Source organism: Carcharodon carcharias, chromosome 18, assembly GCF_017639515.1.
Source record: "Carcharodon carcharias isolate sCarCar2 chromosome 18, sCarCar2.pri, whole genome shotgun sequence".
Classification (NCBI taxonomy): Eukaryota; Metazoa; Chordata; class Chondrichthyes; order Lamniformes; family Lamnidae; genus Carcharodon; species Carcharodon carcharias.
In genome coordinates, this window is record NC_054484.1 from 75,974,269 (window position 1) to 75,994,773 (window position 20,505).

The 20,505-nt window shown below is 43.4% G+C and overlaps 1 protein-coding gene across 3 annotated transcripts in view; it reads left to right on the forward strand.

Annotated features, from left to right (window-relative positions):
- LOC121290733 (prostaglandin F2 receptor negative regulator-like) overlaps nt 1–20,505 on the forward strand; it is a 123,592-nt gene that overhangs the window by 86,531 nt on the left and 16,556 nt on the right. For all 3 annotated transcript variants that reach the window (XM_041211579.1, XM_041211580.1, XM_041211581.1), the window contains exons 2-5: nt 8,739–9,104; nt 13,410–13,832; nt 14,565–14,945; nt 19,232–19,654. In XM_041211579.1, coding sequence (XP_041067513.1) covers nt 8,739–9,104; nt 13,410–13,832; nt 14,565–14,945; nt 19,232–19,654 — 1,593 coding nt within the window. The remainder of the gene's footprint in view (nt 1–8,738; nt 9,105–13,409; nt 13,833–14,564; nt 14,946–19,231; nt 19,655–20,505) is intronic.

The following is a 20,505-nucleotide window of genomic DNA, read 5'->3' on the forward strand; positions in this document are numbered from 1 at the left end:
ATGTTTTTGGTGGTGGCATCATGCTGGAGTTGGCGGAAATGGCAGAGGATGATCCTTTGAATGCGGAGGCTGATGGGGTGATAAGTGAGGACAAGGGGGACCCTATCATGTTTCTGGGAGGGAGGAGAAGGCGTGAGGGCAGATGTGCGGGAGATGGGCCGGACACGATTGAGGGCCCTGTCAATGATCGTGGGTGGAAAACCTCGGTTAAGGAAGAAGGAGGACATGTCAGAGGAACTGTTTTTGAAGGTAGCATCATCCGAACAGATGCGACGGAAGCGAAGGAACTGAGAGAATGGGATGGAGTCCTTACAGGAAGCGGGGTGTGAGGAGCTGTAGTCGAGGTATCTGTGGGAGTCGGTAGGCTTGTAATGGATATTGATGGATAGTCTATCACCAGAAATTGAGACGGAGAGGTCAAGGAAGGGAAGGGAATTGTCAGAGATGGACCAGGTGAAAATGATGGAGGGGTGGAGATTGAAAGCAAAATTAATAAATTTTTCCAGGTCCCGACAAGAGCATGAAGCAGCACCAAAGTAATCATTGATGCAACCCACCAAGTTTTTTGCAAAAGAACCAATCTAATGTAATCCCATTTTCCTGTTTGCTCTCCATATTTTCTTTGAGAGATATCTCTTTTCAAGCAGATTTTTTTTTTGTTCTCTCCAGCAGGTTAGTCTTTATTAGAACTCCGGCAGTCTAGAGGAATTTGCTTATAAATGGGTTGCTATGGTAATAAGAATTATTTTACGTAATTCAGGCTCTGCAGGTTTTCAGCTGTGGAATTCAGGTTCCTGAGACCAGCAAGGAAAGGAAGATGGGGGTGATGTATGGCTGGATCAGACCTGACTGCAAACTAGTGGCAACATAGTACATTACTTCATGTAAAATGGTTGGTGGATAAGATAATGCTAGAAATCCACAGAATTAATGCGTGTTCAATATGTGTAGTCTATGTATCATTGTAGTTCTCCCTAGAGCATACACATATTTGACTAACTTGCATAACTTCAACCTTTTGTGCACTCAACATCTGTAAGCAATAGCAACAACTGTCTTTTACAGACATATTTAGCATATTGTGCAACAAATTTTCATATCAATTTACAACACGTTCCTGTTTTTAATTGTACAAATTTTCTCTCAGCGTTATATAAGGAATCTACTGATATTGGGGCGGAGGCAAATGGCACCATGGGGCAGGATTTTTAGTTGGGCGTGCGGTTGCGATTGGTGGGTCCGGGAGCAGCTGGGGAACGGACCGCCACCTGTGATTGGCCCTCAACCGCCATTTCATGCTAGCTGGCCAATTAACGGCTAGCCAGCATGAAGCACGCGCTGAAATGCTCAGCACTGCCAGGTGGGGGCGGGAGGAGCACAGGCACGGGGAGCGTGGAATGAAAGCTACCTGAAGGCAGAGAGCTGCCTCGGAGCTGAAGACTTAAACCAATAAAAAGAGATTTTGAAATCTGGTTTAAAAAAAAAATGTACTTGCATCAGAATCAGTCATTTGAACATATGCATGATGAAAATTCTGCCCATACATTTCTATTTTTATTTAATAACGGAAACCTCATCCTGCGTCTTGAATGAGATTTCATCAAAAATGCCAAGTCCGCCTGGCAGATTTGCCCGTCTGCCAACCGTAAGATTGGACGGACCACGAAAAATTGGGGACAGTTGGAGTTTTAATGGGCTTAATTGCCCTCTTAATTATCGACAGGGGCACTTACAACTTTTGCGCATGCCCACTGACCGAAATATTGTGCGAGCGTGAGATGAGGTCAGGCCACTCACCCGATGTTGTCACGCGCTATTTTACTCTCGAACAGGTTTGGCGCATGCCCACACACTGACCTAAAAATTCCACCCATGGGGACACAAATGTTGATAATTCATGCATCACGGCAACTTTGCATGCACATGGCACAATATTTTCTGTGCAGTTTGTTGTCTTTGTCCATTTACTTACATAGTAGAAAGTGAAGGTTTCCCTAATATAAGCCGTCATAGGGTCATGTACAAAGTGTAAAGAAACAATCTGAAGTCCTAATTACAATCGGGGGTAGTTCTGATGATAAATCGCTCAGAAGCTTTGCAGAATGGTTGCAAGTTCTAGATTGAGTTACAAGCTTTTTAGCTCCCTTGTTTATTTTCATTGTTTTTTTTATTGATCTCATCTTTGAAGTGACTCCCCCTCAATTCATAGACATGAACTTCAGTTCATCATGGGAAGGGCAGGGCCTGTGCTTAGTCAGATTCTCCTGGTCTGTTACCATGGACTTCAAAACACTAGTTTTCATCTATGGAAAACCAACAAAACTTAATTATGCCAAAGGCCATCATCATTTTTTTGGAGAATAAAGCTGATAACTTTTTCAGGCACTTTATCACTTTGTCAGGAATGGTGGATAATAGAACAATTCAATTAGATGGACCATGTGCAATAGGTATAATAAAAATTTGTCATTCTGATCCCTCAAAGGCTGACTGAGTTTTCATTTAGTTCACTCCTACTGGCTGGTTTGTATTTGCCTGGACACTTTAGTTAGTCACACTGGATTTGAATTTCCCAAGCATAGTGAGCCTGCTCACTCTTCGAATGGATATATTTTAAATCCATCCATGAGAGAGAGAGAGATCTTGGTAGCAAACCTGCAAGGCACACCAAATGTATTCTAGCAGCATTACAAAATAGTGCCTGCAGGACTGGCCCCAACTCCTGTTTGACCAAGGTAAAGCTTAACCCCCAAGGTGATTATTTAAAATAAGGAGTATATTGACCTCCTAATAGGAACCATCACTTTCTTGTATTTATAAACAATGAGCTGTTATATAAAAAATATTGTGCTACTTGCATGCAAGGTTACTTTGACGCACCACTTATCAGTGTTCATCCCTCCTTGGAACCTTCCTTGTACGTCGTCGTCGTCCCCCCCCACCCCCGCATTCTTTCTCAGCATTTCGTAAATGAAAAACAGGTATGTTCTGTAGATTGATACAAAATTATTGTACAACTTGATAATATCGGTACACAAAGGATCTATGCGGTTGTGCATTTTATGAAGTAGTTGCTTGAAGATCTTGGGTTGGTAGTCACTTAGTTTTCAAGTCAGAACTTTGATTTAAGGAGATGAATTGGTATTAAAGATTAGGAAGGAAGTTGGTGTGCTTTATATGCAAAGGCACAAACTTTAAGAACTGATCATAATGCTTTCAAATGGAAATTTCAGTTTGAGTCCTCTCGTGGGTGGCAGAAACTTTTTGGTGCTCAGCTTTTGGCTTGTAATTTGGGTAAGACTATTACTGTTCAGCAATTGGATTACTCCTATGGTGTTGACTCAACTGTTCCTCCGATCTAATATTACATGTTCAGCGGAATTTTCCATGCCTGCTGGCAGTGAGCGTGAAAGTCGGCGTGCGTGGACAACATGGCGTGATCGGTTTCATGATGGCAGGAAGGCAGGTCGTGATCGTCTGCTCAGCCCGCCAATGGCTGGCCACATTTCCCGCTGATAGTCGTCGGGGAACTCATTGTAACACATCAGCATCTCATTAAAAGGCCGCCCTGCCAGGCTCTTGGATCCCCACATCTGTCCACGTTGGCAGAAAGCACGTCAACGTGTTTCACAACATGTTCCTGTAGATGACTGAGAACCAGTGTCACCAATGACTGCACATGTCTAGGGACCTGGTGGCTCACATCTGCCACTTACTGCAGGACTTGGCGCCAAGGGGACATGGAGGGCTTCCACTGCCAGTGGCTGTGAAAGTGACCGTGGCGCTCAATTTCTAAGCCAAAGGCTCCTTTCAGGGCTCCACAGGTGACCCCTGTGGGATATCACAAGCTGCCACCCACAAATGCATCCATGAGGTCTCGGATGCCATCTTCTCCATGGTACACAACCTTGTGCATTTCGCCCTGGACCGGGATAGCCAGGATGCAAGGGCCATTGGATTCGCCCAGATCTCGGGATTCCCACAGGTGCAGGGTGCGATTGACTGCACCCATGTGGGGCTCAGGTCTCCGTCGCTACATACGGACTACATCAACCATAAGGGATTCCACTCCCTGTGTGGCTGGTGTAAGACCACCAGAAATGCATCCTGCAGGTATGTGCACGGTTTCCAGGGAGTATGCACAACTCCTACATCCTTAGTCGGTCACAGATCCCTGGAGTCTTCCAGGATCCACAGAGGCTGCAGGGATGGCCCCTCTGGGACAAGGGCTACCCACAGAGGCCGTGGCTGATGGACACTCTTGCTGCGACTTCAGACTGTAGCAGAGCAACAGTATAATGAGGCTCATGCAGCAGCTTGCAACTTGGTGGAGCAGACCATTGGGATGCTGATGGTGAGGTTCCGGTCCCCGGAGCCCTGCAATACAGTCAGCAGATAGTTTCACACATCGTCGCCGTCTGCTGCGCCCTTGCAGTGCCAGGTTGTAAACGGGGAGAGAAGCTGACTGAGGAGGAGATGGAGGAGCTGCACGTCTCCTTGGATGAGGAGGACACCAACAAGGATGAGGCTGAGGTGGTCCTCAGAGGCAGTGGTGACGGGGATGAGGCCCTTGCACTGGCTAGACGAGGCAAATGTGCTTGAGAGACCCTCATAGCTGCTAGATTTGTGAAGAATGATGTTGACATGCAGTGAGGTGACCCCCATAGATCCTCACACCGCACTTGTGAATGTTTGACTCCAGTCTGGCTTATCGCAGTGCCGATACCCTCTGCGAGAATGCTCCTCATGGAGATGCAGTGGAGGCTGTAATAGTCACTCGATTGCAGGAGGAGGATGACGACATGCAGTGAGGACACTCCATAGATTTTCACGTAGCCTGTCTCTAATGTCTGTCTCCTCTCTGGCTGAGGGCAGCTCACTTGTGCTCTGTGCTCAGGGCCATATCATTGAGACGCAGCCATGAAACTTTATAAGTTCTGATGCTTTGTCCCGTTCAGCACCTGAGCCCTTCAGGGGGTGGCGCACGGTATCAGTGGTCACAGATGCTGAAGAGATGAGGGTCAGCCCCACCTTAAAGGTGCCGAGTGCACATTGAGAGAATGCAAGAACTCTGTGGCGCCTGCCCACTATATTCTGGCAGTAATGACCAGCACGGCCGAGGTGCAGGTATCAATAATGTTTTCAGGGAGTGTGAGGCTGGACCATCACTTTGGTCTGAAGGCTGCACAGAGCATAGGGAAGAGACCCTGGACTGAGACATCTGTCTTTATCTTGTGCAGAAACGTCTCACATGTGAGTGACAAGAACACTGCCCATCAGAACGAGGAGCCACAGGCAGGGAGACATTCTTGGGAGTTTATTGACTATGGTGAACAGTATGTACAAGTGATTAACACCTGTGCCCAGGCTGTGCATTCAGAAAGAGTTAATTATCCTTAACTTTCCTAACACTGCCGCTATGTCTTGATGCTCTCTGGACATCCACAGCGGAGGTGGAGGCAGCCTGCTGACTGTGACACCCTGTCTGTGATGACTTTGACGGGCACCCTCTGGAGGGCCATGGAGAGCCCCAGCCTGCTTTCGGGGTCCTGCTGTGTGGCAGTTGCGCCCTCCTCAGCCTGTGAAGCTGGAGCTGCTGAGGTCACAGGAGGAGGGGAGTTAGATTGACTGACTGGGCACTCTTGGAGTAACCTGGATGGATGGGCCTGGAGTGTGCACCTGCTGATCTCCCTATGGGTGTCTGGGGGACCCAGGCTGAGTCCTTGAGGAGCAGGTGTAGCTGGAGTGAGGTCGAGCTGCCCAGCACCCCTCTCACATACACACTGTTGGAGGCCAACTATGGCATGGCAGCCGCCACCCTACCAGTGTTGACCTCAGTGCATTAGCATGCTGGCGATATCACCTCAGCCTGAAGACAGAGAGACTCGTCCATCATGCCTTTCAATCAGAGGAGTGCAGTGGACATCCCTTCCTGATGTTCCCGAGCTTGCCTTTGTAGTTCCAGAAACTGTGACGTGACCGAATCCAGAGGTTTGTCATCTGACTCGAACTCAGCAATGTTCTGGCCTCCAGCAGACCTCTGAGTGCTTGGACCTGGGAAGTCCCTGGTCTGCCTGCTGTGGATCAGAAAGTGCAATGTGCTCACCAGATTGTAGTCCCAAAGCTACACTAAAGCTAGGTCCTACTGAGGTGTGTGTCTCTGTGCTGGTGGAGGGTGTGGGTATGCGCTGTGACAGGACTTCAGGGAGGATGCCTCCAGATTCCTCTTCAGTTTCTTCACGCTTGATTGGAGGCCCTGGTCATGGACTTTGTCAGCTGTTTGCAGATATGCCTGTGAAAGCAAGGAGAGATAATTAGTACATGGCGATGGCCTGTGAAAGAGGACACCACTCACAGGATGGTTGTCTGATGGATGTTGCACTGCTGGATCTTCACTTGGTAGAGCAGCGCCAACCTCACCATCAGCACAGGAGCGGTCCAGTTCATGGCCGGCCAGCTGGATGGCTCGGTTTTCAAAATCTGTGAGGACCTTGATTTTGGGCATCCGCCACCGGTCTGCAGCCCCTCTCTCTTGTTGTGTGCCAGCTTACGCTGCCTGAATAGAGCTGGAGAAAGAGTAAGCAGGATCCCTGCCAGGCCAGATGATAAGTATGCCTGGCCTGTGTGGGTGGTAAGTGGTCCTGTGGACGGGATGAGGACCATGATGGTGTGTGTGTGAGAGAGTGAATGGTGATGCCCCTTGAACTGGCAATGAGCAAGGGCCCTGTGGATATGTGATGGGTTTGTGAGTGTGAGTTCAGGGTGATGAAAAGAGTGACTTACCCTGGCGGAATAGAGGAGATCATTCATCATCTTACGGCACTGGGTGGCTGTCCTCTTCTGAAGGACACTGACCACCATTACTACTCCCTTCCAAGCTGGATTAGTCATGTTGCTGCCCATCCTGCAGCCAGAGCAGAGGTACAGGACATCCTGGTGGGGCTCCACAGCGTCCAGCAGTCGCTCGAGGTACTCCTCATTGAAAGCGAGGGGGGGGTGGGTCTTTTTTCTGTGCAGCAGTGGTGAGCTGGAAGCAATGAGCACTGTGCTTGCAGCTGGACTTTAAACTTGGCGTCCAGAGTGATAGAGTGACAAGGTGATGGCTGGCAGGCGAATGAGAGTCCACCCACCATGGAAACGGTGTGTTTCCCAAGAGTGCATAAATAATGAGGCGGATTTGAGATGATATGATGTGAAAACCTGCCATAGTGGCTGGCAGGTAAGATGTTGTGTTACCTGCCCGCTACTGCACTTAGTGCAAATCTGCCTGTAAATTTTTATGAATAATATAACCTGGAAATTCTTTCAGCAAATGATGAAATTTTATGGATGATAATGGCCTTAACTTTTACATGTTAATTCCATTGAAGTTTGCATCTGTGATCTGTCCAGTGTTCAAAAATCTTGCACATTTTGTCTCTTCTCTGTTCCAGATATTGGTCCATAAATTTCTGTCAAATTTCATGGAGGCTAATAGTGCTTGCTATCATTTATGTGCAGCATTGCACAACTTCAAGAGAAGGCAATGAGCAGTTAAATGCAGAAATTCAAAAGTTTCTGTCCGAAATGTTCTCTGCTGTTAGATTTATTTTCCTGTTTGCCTTGGCATTCAAATACATTCGATGGTATGAAGTTGCTTCATTTGCGTGGCAGATGCAAACTAAACTCTCCACAGAATGTTAACTCCTATGCATTCACAGTATTCTTTTTCATGATGTGTGAGTTTTAATTGCTGCCAGTCGACCTCTCTGGCATTCAAAATGAACTAATTAAAACCTAAAGGAATGAGACTTGGAATTGCTGAATATTTTTTAAAATGTCACATTTTAAATTATTCTTTTTTGCTTTTCCTTTGGCCTAAGAGAGCGGGAGAAAAGGCGCTCTCACTCGCTGTGGTTCATTCGACATTGAATTCACCCATTCTTATTTACGTCTTCCTTCTCAGTTCTTGAGCTGTTAATTCCACAATCCTTCAATCTGATTGATTTAAGGAGATTGCTTCATTCGGCTCCCAGGTGCCCAGTTTCTCTCGCTGCGACATTGAGGTTGCACTTTCAGCAACTTGTGCAACATATTGTGACTAAAAGAGAAAGGCTAACCAAGAGCAGACATTGTTACATGAAATCTCAAAGTATAGCACTTAGAATCATACCAAAGCAAAGATAGAATTATTCACATGTAAGCCTCGATGTACAAAGGACATGCGTGTATACCATGTGAGTATTGAAGTTAAACACAGAAAACCAGTGTCTATTACTCCTTTACTAATCAATAATGCAATTATTCACATCTGGATTTTCAGATAAGCACACGGTTATTAGCTGATGTATTGGACAATAATGGCAGTATGCATCCATTTCTCTCCTGAGGTTTGCATGGAGAAACAGATGGCTCAAAATTTAAAACATTGGCCATGATGGAAAGTGATACTTTGTGAAATTAAGTATATCACATCAATGAAATTACTTGTGCCAGTAATTGCCTTTTTAATATACACTTCTCATCTACCTCTTAACAGCTATACTGTCATTCACAATGTGAGCCAGAGATTAAAGCAGTTGGATTTCTGTCAATTGAAACCATATCCGAGCAAAATATAGCAAGCTATGTTTATGCTTGTTTGTAAGCATTTATTGACTTCATGTTGGCAAGGATGTGGGGATTTCTCATCTTACTCAATATTCTGCCTCTCAGTTGAGAGTTATTCATGTTTGGGTATTTTTCCTTTTTTCTTGCAGGACTGAGTTCAGGGCGTATTGTGAAAGTCCCAGCAGGCAACCTGTACCGTGTAGTTGGAACTCCAGTCAGCATTCCCTGTAACGTCAGTGATTATCAAGGGCCGTCCGAACAAAACTTTGATTGGATTGTGTCCCGTGGGAACCAGTGGTTAAATATTGTCAGCACATTGGAACCTGATTTTTCAGCTGCTGAATACAAGGATAAAATCCAGAAAAGGGACATTTGGGTGGAGAGACTCGGTGACAGCTCTGTTGAACTACGTTTCAAGAGTGTCCAATTTGAGGATGAAGGGGAATATCAATGCCAGACACCTAGCACAGATGAAAATAGTTTTGGAACTTATAAAGACAGTGTGAATTTGAAGGGTAAGCTTTGCAAAAGATACACTAACTGCTATTACCTTTAATTCATTTTAAGTGGATGTGTGTGTCACATGACTACATATTGCTAATCTTACTTATATCTACTTTCCCACTATTTACAAGTGAAGGTAAAATATGTTCACTTTTCCAATTTTCTCCATCCTCCCCTAAATTTGCTGCCTGATACTGGGATATGATCTCACCCAAGTAGTTATCTTTTAATGGGAAGATCTTGGCTATAAGTGATGGGTTGTTCAGCTTTGGAAATATCAAAACTGACCTTATTCCTAACTTGTCTCATACACAGGCATGCACGTACAACTGTCTAATGACAGTTCCTGACAATTGATCAGTAAAAGGAACACTGGGGCTTTATTTCTGCCACTGCACCCATCCCACGCCCTCTCTTGAGATTTGGGTACTGTTGCTAATTATTGTATCTCTACCCTTGTCTTGGCTGAGAGTAGTTAAATTGGCAGTGCCCAGAAATGGAGCTTGTTGCTTTCCTGGTCTGTATTTGCTCATTATATAGTATTGAATTTATTTCATACAAGTATGGTTTGTTATTTTTCTGGTGTGTTTGTAGCTTTAGTTTAGTTAGAATTAAGAAACATAACCATTAACTTAACCAGCACCACAAGTCTTTACCCTGTCTCTGGATTAAAAGGTTGTGACCAAAACTATTAGAAGTACATCATCCTCCTCACTGTGTCCCTTACTACAAGTGAATTGAGGTTAGATTCCAATAGGGATAGTTGAAAATGTAGAAGAGCAGGTTGCATGTTTGCAAAATAAGCGAGCCTTTAAAAAATATGTTTATTTAATTATGTACAGGGGACAGATTCTCGCAGCATCCTCATTTGGATATATATTGTCATTCTTCCTTTGGTGCTGGGTCAGAATCTTCAAAATCCTTTTTCAAACCTTTATAGTGGGAGCACCATCACCATAAGGATTGGAGAAGGCCACCACTACAAACCTAGGGCAGCTAGATATCAGAATACATGCTGCCTTGCCTGTGTTACTCACCCCCACGTACCCTATCAGTTATCTATTTCCTAATTCTGTATTTACCCCCTTGTGCCTAAATCCTTACCCGCTTGAGACAAAACTTCTTCCTGGGACCCCCTCATCACCATCTTGATACATAGCAGTATCTTCCATTTTCATTCCCTGTATCCCACTATTGTGGGGAATTGACTTTATTGGCCAAATTGCCAGTTTCAGAACAGATCATATAAGACCTGAGCTATGGTCCTGATATGGCTGTCTTGCTAGCAGTTGATGGAAGCAATGAAGTGCTTACATTCCGGAGACAGTAGCTGTAAGTGGTCATCCTCCGGCAGTCATTTAGCTGCAGATCTCTCCTGGACAGCCACAGCCCCTGGTGATTTGTATTACTTCACACATTTCCTTCATCGTGTTGCTGATGGAGCTTGTAAACTTCTGCAACTTACATCTTCTGAAGCATGTTCATGATTTGCAGCAGTTCTTATATCCTTATATACTTTTTCAGATGAATATTAATCACCTGAGATTTGGACCACTTGGCTCCTCAGCAGGCGGCATTTGTTTCTCCACCCTCAGGTCACCCTCTTTACCTTGTGTCTGCTCACTGATGCTCTCTACACCATGCTGTGATATTCCTCCTTTTTTTTTCTCCATCCCCCAAGTGGAGTATCTGGGCAGTTAATTAGGTGCTGTGATTATTTGGGTGACGATAGTGTGGGAGTTGTCAAAATGGTGCTGCAACATATTTGCACAGAGCAAGGTGCCACCAGTCAGAAAAAGTTGAATGACGAATCAATCTGGTGGTGGTTGTTTGAGGGATAAGTGTTTACCAGAACCTCAGGAGAACTCCCCAGCTCCATTTCAATCTCTTGCATCTACCTAAGAAGACAGACAGGATCACATTTTAACCTCCTTTAAAAGATGGCACCTTGACAATGCAGGACTCCCTGTCACTGCGCTGAAGTGTCAGCTCCGGTTATCTGCTGTGGATTTGGGTTTGAACCCACAACTTTGAATCTGGTCAATGCACTACTACTGAGCCAGTACTGACACTCCTTCATCTTCCATTTTGGAGTTTTAAAGCCAATCACCCTGAGCTAAATATAGAATATTAATCCAATTTAAATTCTGCTAATTGTTTTATTTCACTGTTGCTTTCTTTATCTGATTGCATTTTCTATTTTTGAAGCTATTTGGAACCATTGAAGTTTACATCTCTTTCCCACCCCGCACAAAATGTACGTTGTCTTGGTGCAATGGACTGTGTTCACTTGATTATAGGATATCAAATATGTAATAAGATTTGATGCTTGGGTGTTGTAATTTAAATAGAATGACAATTAGTGAATATTGCAAAGAATCGAATCACATAATGGTTCAAAATGGCAGAATTTGGGATTAAACAGTAACCGGGACTAAATGAACTGTTGCTCTTCAATAATATGTACTCTGAACAGGGTAGCAATGATGAAACCGTAATGACTTCCATTTTATATTCTGCCTTTTAAAGGATGGTAGAAAAGAAAGCCTCCTTCAGCACATACATGGCTGAGTGTTAATTGTTGGAGGTTCATGTTAATAATTGGATGAATTGTTAACTATTTCTGTCCTGTAATGTTTCAGTTACTAACACTAGGCTTTGTTTTCGCTTGTCAGTTTTGGAATTCTAAACAGTCTATCTTATATCCTTGCAAAAGTTGTCTAGATCCTGGGAAGCTGCCAGTTCCCATAATCAGTTTAGCAGTGTAGAATGGTTCTTTGTAAGTGAGTTCAGAAACATGTAATCAATGAAGTCTGTAAAGTATTCATAGAACCTTGGTGTTTCAGTCTCTAAATTCCAGGCTACAATAGGGGTGGAGTTAAACTTGTACAAGTCATTGGTTAGGCCTCAAGTTAGAATATTCTGGCCAGTTTTGGGCACCTTAAGACCATAAGACATAGGAGCAGATGAAGGCCATTTGGCCCATCGAGTCCACTCCACCATTCAATGATGATAATCCTCAACTCCACTTTCCTGCCTTTTCACCATAACCCTTGATTCCCTTACTGATTAAAAATTGTCTTTCTCTCTCAGCCTTGAATATACTTAACGGCCAAGCCTCTACAATCCTCTGCGGAAAGAATTCCACAGATTCACCACCCTCAGAGGAGAAATTCCTCCTCATCTCTCTCTTAAATGGGCGACCCTTTACTTTGAGATTATGTCCTCTGGTCCTCCTAGACTCTTCCAAAAGGGGAAACAACCTCTCAGCATCTAGCCTGTCAAGCCCCCTAAGAATCTTGTATGTTTCAATAAGGTCGCCTCTCATTCTTCTAAACTCCAATGAGAACAGGGCCTTCCTACTCAACCTCTCCTCATAAGAAAATCCCTCCATACCCAGAATCAACCTAGTGAACCTTCTCTGGACTGCCTCCAATGCCAGTATATCTTTCCTTAGATAAGGGGACCAAAACTGTTCACAGTATTCTTGGTGTGGTCTAACTAGTGCCTTGTATAGTTTTAGCAAGACTTCCCTATTTTTATACTCCATTCCCTTTGCAATAAAGGCCAACTTTCATTTGCCTTCCCTATTACCCGCTGAATTTGCATGAATGGCAAAGGGCTAGCGTACCTGAGGACCCCCAAATCCCTTACTTTAGGAAAGAGGGCCTGGCCAGAGAAGGTGCAGAGAGAATAAGATGATGCCAGGTGTCACAAATTTTAGCTACAAAAGAGCGACTAGAGAAACAGGTATTTTAGGTCAAAGAGGAATCTTTTCAGAGAAAGTTATGGGTGGGGTGCAGGTGATGAGTTAAATGGGGAAAGTCAGTTTCCACTTGCCAGTGAATTGGTAATGAGAAGACAAATTTTAAGTGTTGCCAAAAAGGCAACACATGGCTAGGATTTTTTTATACATGCATTTAAGTTGATGGACATGGAATGTCCTGCCAGAAACTAGATGAAAACTTGACTGTACTTGAATTATCACAAAGGGAATATTGCCTCAAAGTGCACAATGTTACCTGTTATATCCATCACACATATATTCTATCAAATAATAAAACAATTCCACTGCCCTTTACTCTGACACTCATATCCAGTCAATTTTAAATTGAACCACTAATCTTTTCAAGTATTGGAAAAATACTCCTAGATACGTTGAGATAAAATTGGAACTCAAACTTATATCGAGGATAGGAAACAGAAGGTGTTATTGAGAGAGATCAAGGCCCTGATTCTACTTTTATAACTATTCCTTTACGCTTCTGAGCATTTTGGTTTTGTTAGTAATCCCAATGCATTCCTTTACCAAACAGTGATCCCAGATGGACTGACTATATTGTCTGGAAAATCCAGAAGCGTGAAGCCTGCAAGTTTCACTGAAGGGAAGCCATTGGAACTTCAGTGTGTCGCAACGACAAATTCGTCTGTTCCCACTCATGTCTCTGTCACATGGCAGTTAAAATTAAATGACAGTGTGACTAAGGACATCCTGTCATTCACTGAAGATAACAGCTTTCAGCCCGGTGATTCGTACAAAAATAGGTATCAGAGTGGTGATGTTAGAATGGAAATGGAAAGAAACGGCATCTTCAAATTGATTATCAGCCACTTGCGACCTGAGGACGAGGGTGTTTACTCCTGTGTAGCAGCAGAATGGGCCAAAGAAGATGGCTCCAACTGGAAAAAAATCCAAGAAAAAAATACGGACATTGCAATGATCAAAGTACAGCAGTTAGGTATGTTGTTCTCAGCAAATCATTTCATTATTCATAAATTAAATCTTCATGCAAATATTACTAAATGACTCTTCCTGGGGTAGAGGGTGGTTTAGATGGAGTTGCTAGCAAAGGCATTAAAAACAGGGTTCAAATTCAAAATTTAATTTCAGCAAGCTGTTCAACAGTGGGTAATGTAACTTGATTTAGCTTTGTTGTTTTTCATTCTCGCTTTGTTCACCTTTTCTGTCTTACCTAAGCAGCATCTCCAGTAAACCAGGCCAAAAAAAAAATGAATAAATTACAGGGTTCTGTGGTAAGAGGTGTAGAATGTAAAAGGTGAGATTACTGAGACTAACTTTTATTTCCAGATTTATTGAATTCAAATTCCACCAGCTGCCATGGGGGGATTTGAACCAACATCCTCAGAGCATATGCCTGGGCCTCTGGATTACCACTCCAATGACATTACTACTGTGCCATCATAGCCCCTGATTTGTAAGAACAGAGAAGGCACTGTGAACTACTCGTGGAGGATATGTAATTAACTCTATGTAAACTAACAGTTTCCTGCTTGAATATTTGATGTTTCTTTGAGACTGAGCCGAATAACATGATAAGTCATTTACTTATGGATGAGTCGATCATCTGTTACAAAATTCTTGGGTCAGAATAGACAAGTTCAGGTAACTGTTGAAGTCTGGAATACTCTTAGGAGAAACCTTACTAAAGAATATACCTTGTTTATTACAGCCCAGCTCCTAAAGGTCTCTACAGTCGGAGGGAATCTTGCTTTAAACAAAGGTGATACCATTGATCTCATCTGCAATGTAACAGGAGTTGAAGACATGGTGACAGTTAGCTGGTATTTCAGCACATCTGCAGCAATTAATCCTCCAAGCAATAAAGTTCTAGTGCACTTGAACCATGCCGCAGTTGTGAACAATACACGTTTTGTCACGTTGAGCAGGATTAGCGGTACTGACTACCAACTGAGAGTGCAACAGATTGATGAAACAGATAGTGGATATTATTACTGTACAGCCTCTGTCTGGATCCAGTACACCAGTGAGATGTGGCACAAGGCAGCAGAGAGAATGTCCAGTCCTGTCGGTGTCACTGTTGGTATTTTAGGTAATTTAATTCTTCAATGTTTTATAAGTGCTGGAGTAATTAATTAAACCCAGTGGTACATATGAATTTAGAGTATTTACAAAGAATGTCTGTGTGTCCCATTACATATCTGCCTGCTTTGGCACACGTATTGCGTTGTACATTATTGAAATGGAATAGTGTCTAATTAAGTTATTTATATAAATTTAGCTGTATTTTTGTGAAGAATGGTGCTTGCAAGTTCATTTGCTCTATTTTCGGTGTAATTTAACATGGTGCAGAGCAAAGACATTTATAAAAGTATCCTGAACATCGATTTAAAAATTGGCATCCTACAAGGTCAGATGAGAGGTGAGAGCTCAGTTAATATGGAAAAGTTGGGCTCTGATGGCATCATTGAGACCCCGAGTCTATTTCAACCCTTGGGAATTATGCTTGATGCCCGGTGCCAGGTCTCACCAGGAACACTAGGTGCAAAATAACAGCAAACCCAGATTCCGTGTGGCAATTATTTATTTTTTTTTTTTTTTGAGACTTGGTTTACTTATGGACGTGAAAGTAAATATTCTTCCAGGCTCTTCCAAGGAAGCCAAATAGCCCTGTGCTCCTGTCCTTGACCGCCATTGCATCTCTTACTTCTGTCTGCCCCAGCCTCAATTACCTGATTGTTGGAAAAGATTGCCATAGGACTTAAGTAAGGGCCTGCTTCTGTGCTTGCCAGACTTCTGCCTAGAGGTGTAGGTACTGTGTTCAGGTGAATGTTTAGCCTGATATAGTTAAATAAGCCCCATGAGTTAAAATGGCCCTTGTCATCCATCTCCAAGTCAGGGCTTTATAATGCAAGTCAGCTTTCGAGGCCTGAACTGTCTTCAAAGTAAAACTAACTATCTCCTCCAGAACTTTTCTCACTCATAAAAACCATAAGCTAGAATTTTTAGCTCGTCAGATGGGCGCGTGCCTGACCAGAATATGCAAGAAATGACATGCGATGACGTTGAGTAAGCATTACGACGTCAGCGCCATCATGCACTCGTGCAATGTTTTGGTCGGCAGCTGCGCGCGGGAGTCAGCAGCACCCCCACCAAAATTAACAGGCCTATTAAGGCCATTAAAGTCTCAATTGAATTAAATTTTTCACTACCCGTCCAACCTTATGGTGGCTTTTTTAGGAAACCTCATCCACGGGCAGGATTAGGTTTTCAACAGCTATTAAAAATTAAATAAAAATAAAACATTTGATTGATGACATGTCCCTGCTCATGTGACAGAGTCACATGAGGGGACATGTTTTTCAACAATTTAAAATTCTTTATTTTTAATTCTTAAACACTTCATCTCTCTGAGGCAGCTTTGTACCTCAGGGAGCACTGCAGCTCACGTTTCACGCTGGGCAGACTTTGAATTGGCCTGCCAGTGTGAAATCACCAGTCGGGCCCCAATCGCGGGCAGTGGTCGGCTTCCTGACCACTCCTGCCTGCCCCTGCCGAGCCTGCCCAATGAAGGCACAATCCTGGCCATAAGGATTGCTTCTGCTCCTATTTCTTGTGGCCTGCTCTGCCATTCAGTATGATCATGGCTGATCTTTAGGTTTCAACTCTATTTTCCTGCCAGCTCCTCTTATCCCTTGATTCCCTGAGAGTCCAAAAATCTGTCTATCTCCATCTTAAATATATTCAATGATGGAGTATCCACAACATTTAGGGGGTAGAGAATTCCAAAGATTCACAACTCGAGTGAAGAAATATCTCCTCATCTCAGTCCAAAATGATCATCCCTTTATCCTGAGACTGTGCCCCCATGTTCTAGATTCCCCAGTCAGGGAAAAACCTATCCTGTCAAGCCCCTTCATAATCTTATATTTCAATTATATCACCTTTCATTCTTCTACACTAGAGAATATTGACCCAGTTTATTTGGCCATTCATCATGGGACAATCCACTTATCCCAGAGAGTAATTTGGTAAATCTTTGTTGTACTGCCTCCAATGTAAGTATATCCTTCCTTAACTATGAACACCCAAACCGTACACATTGTTCCAAGTGTGGTCTCAGCAAACTCCAGTGCAATTGTAGCAGAATAAAGGCTAACCTGCCATTTGCCTTCCTAATTGCTTGCTGCACCTGTATGCTAACTTCCTGTACTTGTACAGGTACAACCAAATCCCTCTGAAAATATTTTACAAGTTTTATACCTTTTTAAAAAAAAAAGTATTCTGCTCTTCCATTCTTGTGATCAAAGTTATTAACCTCACACTTCTCTATGTTATACTCCATCTGCCATCTTGTTGTCCACTTGTTTAATCTGTCTATATCTCTTTACAGCCTCTTTGTGTCCTCCTCACAGCTTACATTTCTGCCTAACACATTTAGATACATTACTCTCTATCTCTTTGGCTAAGTCTAATATAGACTATAAATAGCCGAGGCCCCAGCACTGATCCTTGCAGCACTCCACTAATCAATAGGCTGCCAACTTAATTCTCCATTTTTCATTATTCTTTGTTTCCTGTCAGTTAACCAAACTTCTAACCATGCTAGTATATTACCCCCAACTCCCACGGGCAAAATTTTTAGCCCGGCGGGTGGGCGTGCACTCAACTCGCTCAAGCATGAAACGATGCGTGTTGATGTCAGGCGAGCATCCCGACGTCAACGTGCAGTTGCACGATATTTCATATGGTGGGCGCGCACCAGGGTCAGCAGCAAGCCCGCCACAATTAAAAGGCTTGTTAAGGCCATTGAATTATCAATTGAGTTAAATTTTTCAACGCCCGCAGCGAAAAGGCCAAGCGGCTTTTGCACTTTTTAGGAAACCTCATCCACGGGTGGGGTGAGGTTTCCTAAAGCAAATGAAATAAAATTTTTAAAATTTAATTAATAACATGCCCCTGCTCATGTGACAGAGTCATTTCAGGTGACATGTTTCATTATATTATTTCTTTATTTTTTTTTGTTTGAAGATGCTTCATCTCCCTGAGGTACAGAGCAGCCTCGGGGAGATTTGAAGCGCACACTCACGTGCATACGCAAAGGTCACGCTTGCCCTGCTCGCACTCCTCCCCCTGCCCTCACAGGCAAGGCTGAGTGCTGCCGCTCGAGTTTCGTGCTGGGCAGGCCTGAGTTGGTCTATCAGCGCTCCCGCCGAGCCCACCCAACCAAGGATGAAATTCTGCCCCATGAGCCGCTTTCTTGTCTGTTAACCTTTTGTGTGGTACCTTTTATAAAATGCCTTTTGGAAATCCAAGTTTTCTAGTTCTCCTAGTAATCCCAGTTGTCTTTTATCTACCCTACTAGTTACATCCTCAAAAAATCTTAATACATTTGTTAAACACCATTTCCCTTTTGTTAAGCTATGTTGACTTTGTGTGGTCACACTATGATTCTCTCAGTGCATTGCTAAGATTTCATTAGTAATAGATTGCAGCACATTCCCAACAACTGATGTAAGGCTGACTGGCCTGTAATTCCCTGTTTTTTTTTCTCTCTTTTCTTTCTCTCAAAGCACTGTCATATTTGCACTCTTCAAGCCTGATCAAGCATTGATTTCCAGATTTAGGCTACATTTGAATTAACTGCAGCATCAATACAACTGAAACTACAGCAGTGGTGTGAATGTACTGTAACATGTTGGGAGGGGGGTTTAGTTTACTGTTAGGCTGGAATGGTTTGTTGGGCCTAATCGGCATATGTTGCCCCATTTTTCCATGTAATTTTGAAATAGCTAACAGGAAATGTTCTAAGCAGCTTGACATGCTTCTGCACCTTGATAGAACTCTTGACAGCATATTTAGAGTTCCCTCGTGCAAGTGTTATTACATGCACCTGCAAACAAGCCTGGCAATTCAGACCAGGATATAAAATGCTATTCTAAGTGTAACATTTTTATAACGGCATTTCATATAGTTCAAAACAAAAACAGAATTACCTGGAAAAACTCAGCAGTTCTGGCAGCAACGGCGGAGAAGAAAAGAGTTGACGTTTCGAGTCCTCATGACCCTTCAACAGAACTGTTCTGTTGAAGGGTCATGAGGACTCGAAACGTCAACTCTTTTCTTCTCCGCCGTTGCTGCCAGACCTGCTGAGTTTTTCCAGGTAATTCTGTTTTTGTTTTGGATTTCCAGCATCCGCAGTTTTTTTGTTTTTATTTCATATAGTTCATTTGTTTATTGATGAAAATCCAACTGCAACTTTTTATTTATTTTTTTAAATAGTTACCTATGGGATCACTTCTTAGTGGATTGAACTATATCAGTTTGTTAATTTTGCCGTCCGTGTTGGAGGTCATCTTGTTCTAATTGCATCCACAGATCCTACGTATGCCGTTGAGCTAAACTCCATCAAAGTACCTAGTTCCTCAGGGGAGTCAGCCGAACTTGAGTGCCGGGTGTTGAATTTACAAAATGCAGATGATGCGAAGCTAACTGTGACCTGGTATTTCAGTCCAAAAGGGCAGAATGTTGCTACTGAAGCAACTGTGCCCATAGCAACGATGGATCAGGATTGGACACTAAAATTGGGCAATAAGTATAATGAACGAGTGGAAAAGGGAGAGATTGGTTTTATGAAGCCTGAGATACATGCTTTCAAGTTTCAGATGCAGCATGCCCTTCTCTCTGACAGAGGAGAATATTTTTGCAATGTTACTGCCTGGATTAAACAGCGAGGTAACACTTGGTTGAAAAAACAGGAAAACTCTTCACTCGCCATTGATATATTCTGGAAAACAGAAGGTAAAATGTCCCTGCCGCCTTGGCAAGGTCTCGTTTGTTTTTTCTTTAAATCAAGTGTTTTGCTTTGTAAGAACTTTTTCTTTAAAAATAGAGAATAAAATTGTAACCCTTGATCAATACTTGTAAATACCATTGCAGACAAGATAATACTGCTGGAGGTTGTTTATTCTTATGTCAAAAATTATTTTCATGAGATAACCCGTTTATCACAGAATCACAGTGCAGAAGAAGCCCTTCGGCCCATTGAGTCTGCACCAACACATGAGAAATACCTGACCTACCTAATCCCATTTACCAGCACTTGGCTCATAGCCTTGAATGTTATGACGTGCCAAGTGCTCATCCAGGTACTTTTTAAAGGATGTGAGGCAACCCGCCTCCACCACTCCTGAGCAGCGCATTCCAGACCATCAGCACCCTCTGGGTAAATAAGTTTTTCATCTCATCCCCCCTAAACTTCCTGCCCCTCACCTTGAACTTATGCCTCCTTGTGACTGACCCTTCAACTAAGGGGAACAGCTGCTCCCTATCCACCCTGTCCATGCCCCTCATAATCTTGTACACCTCGATCAGGTTACCCCTCGGTCTTCTCTGCTCCAATGAAAACAACCCAAGTCTATCCAACCTCTCTTCATAACTTAAATGTTTCATCCCAGGCAACGTCCTGGTGAATCTCCTCTGCACCCACTGCCATTCAATCACATCCTTCCAAATAATGTGGTGACCAGAACTGCACACAGCTGTGGCCTCACCAAGGTTCTATACAACTCCAGCATGTCCTCCCTACATTTGTAATCTATGCCTCGATGGATAAAGGCAAGTGTTCCATATGCCTTTTTCACCACCCCACT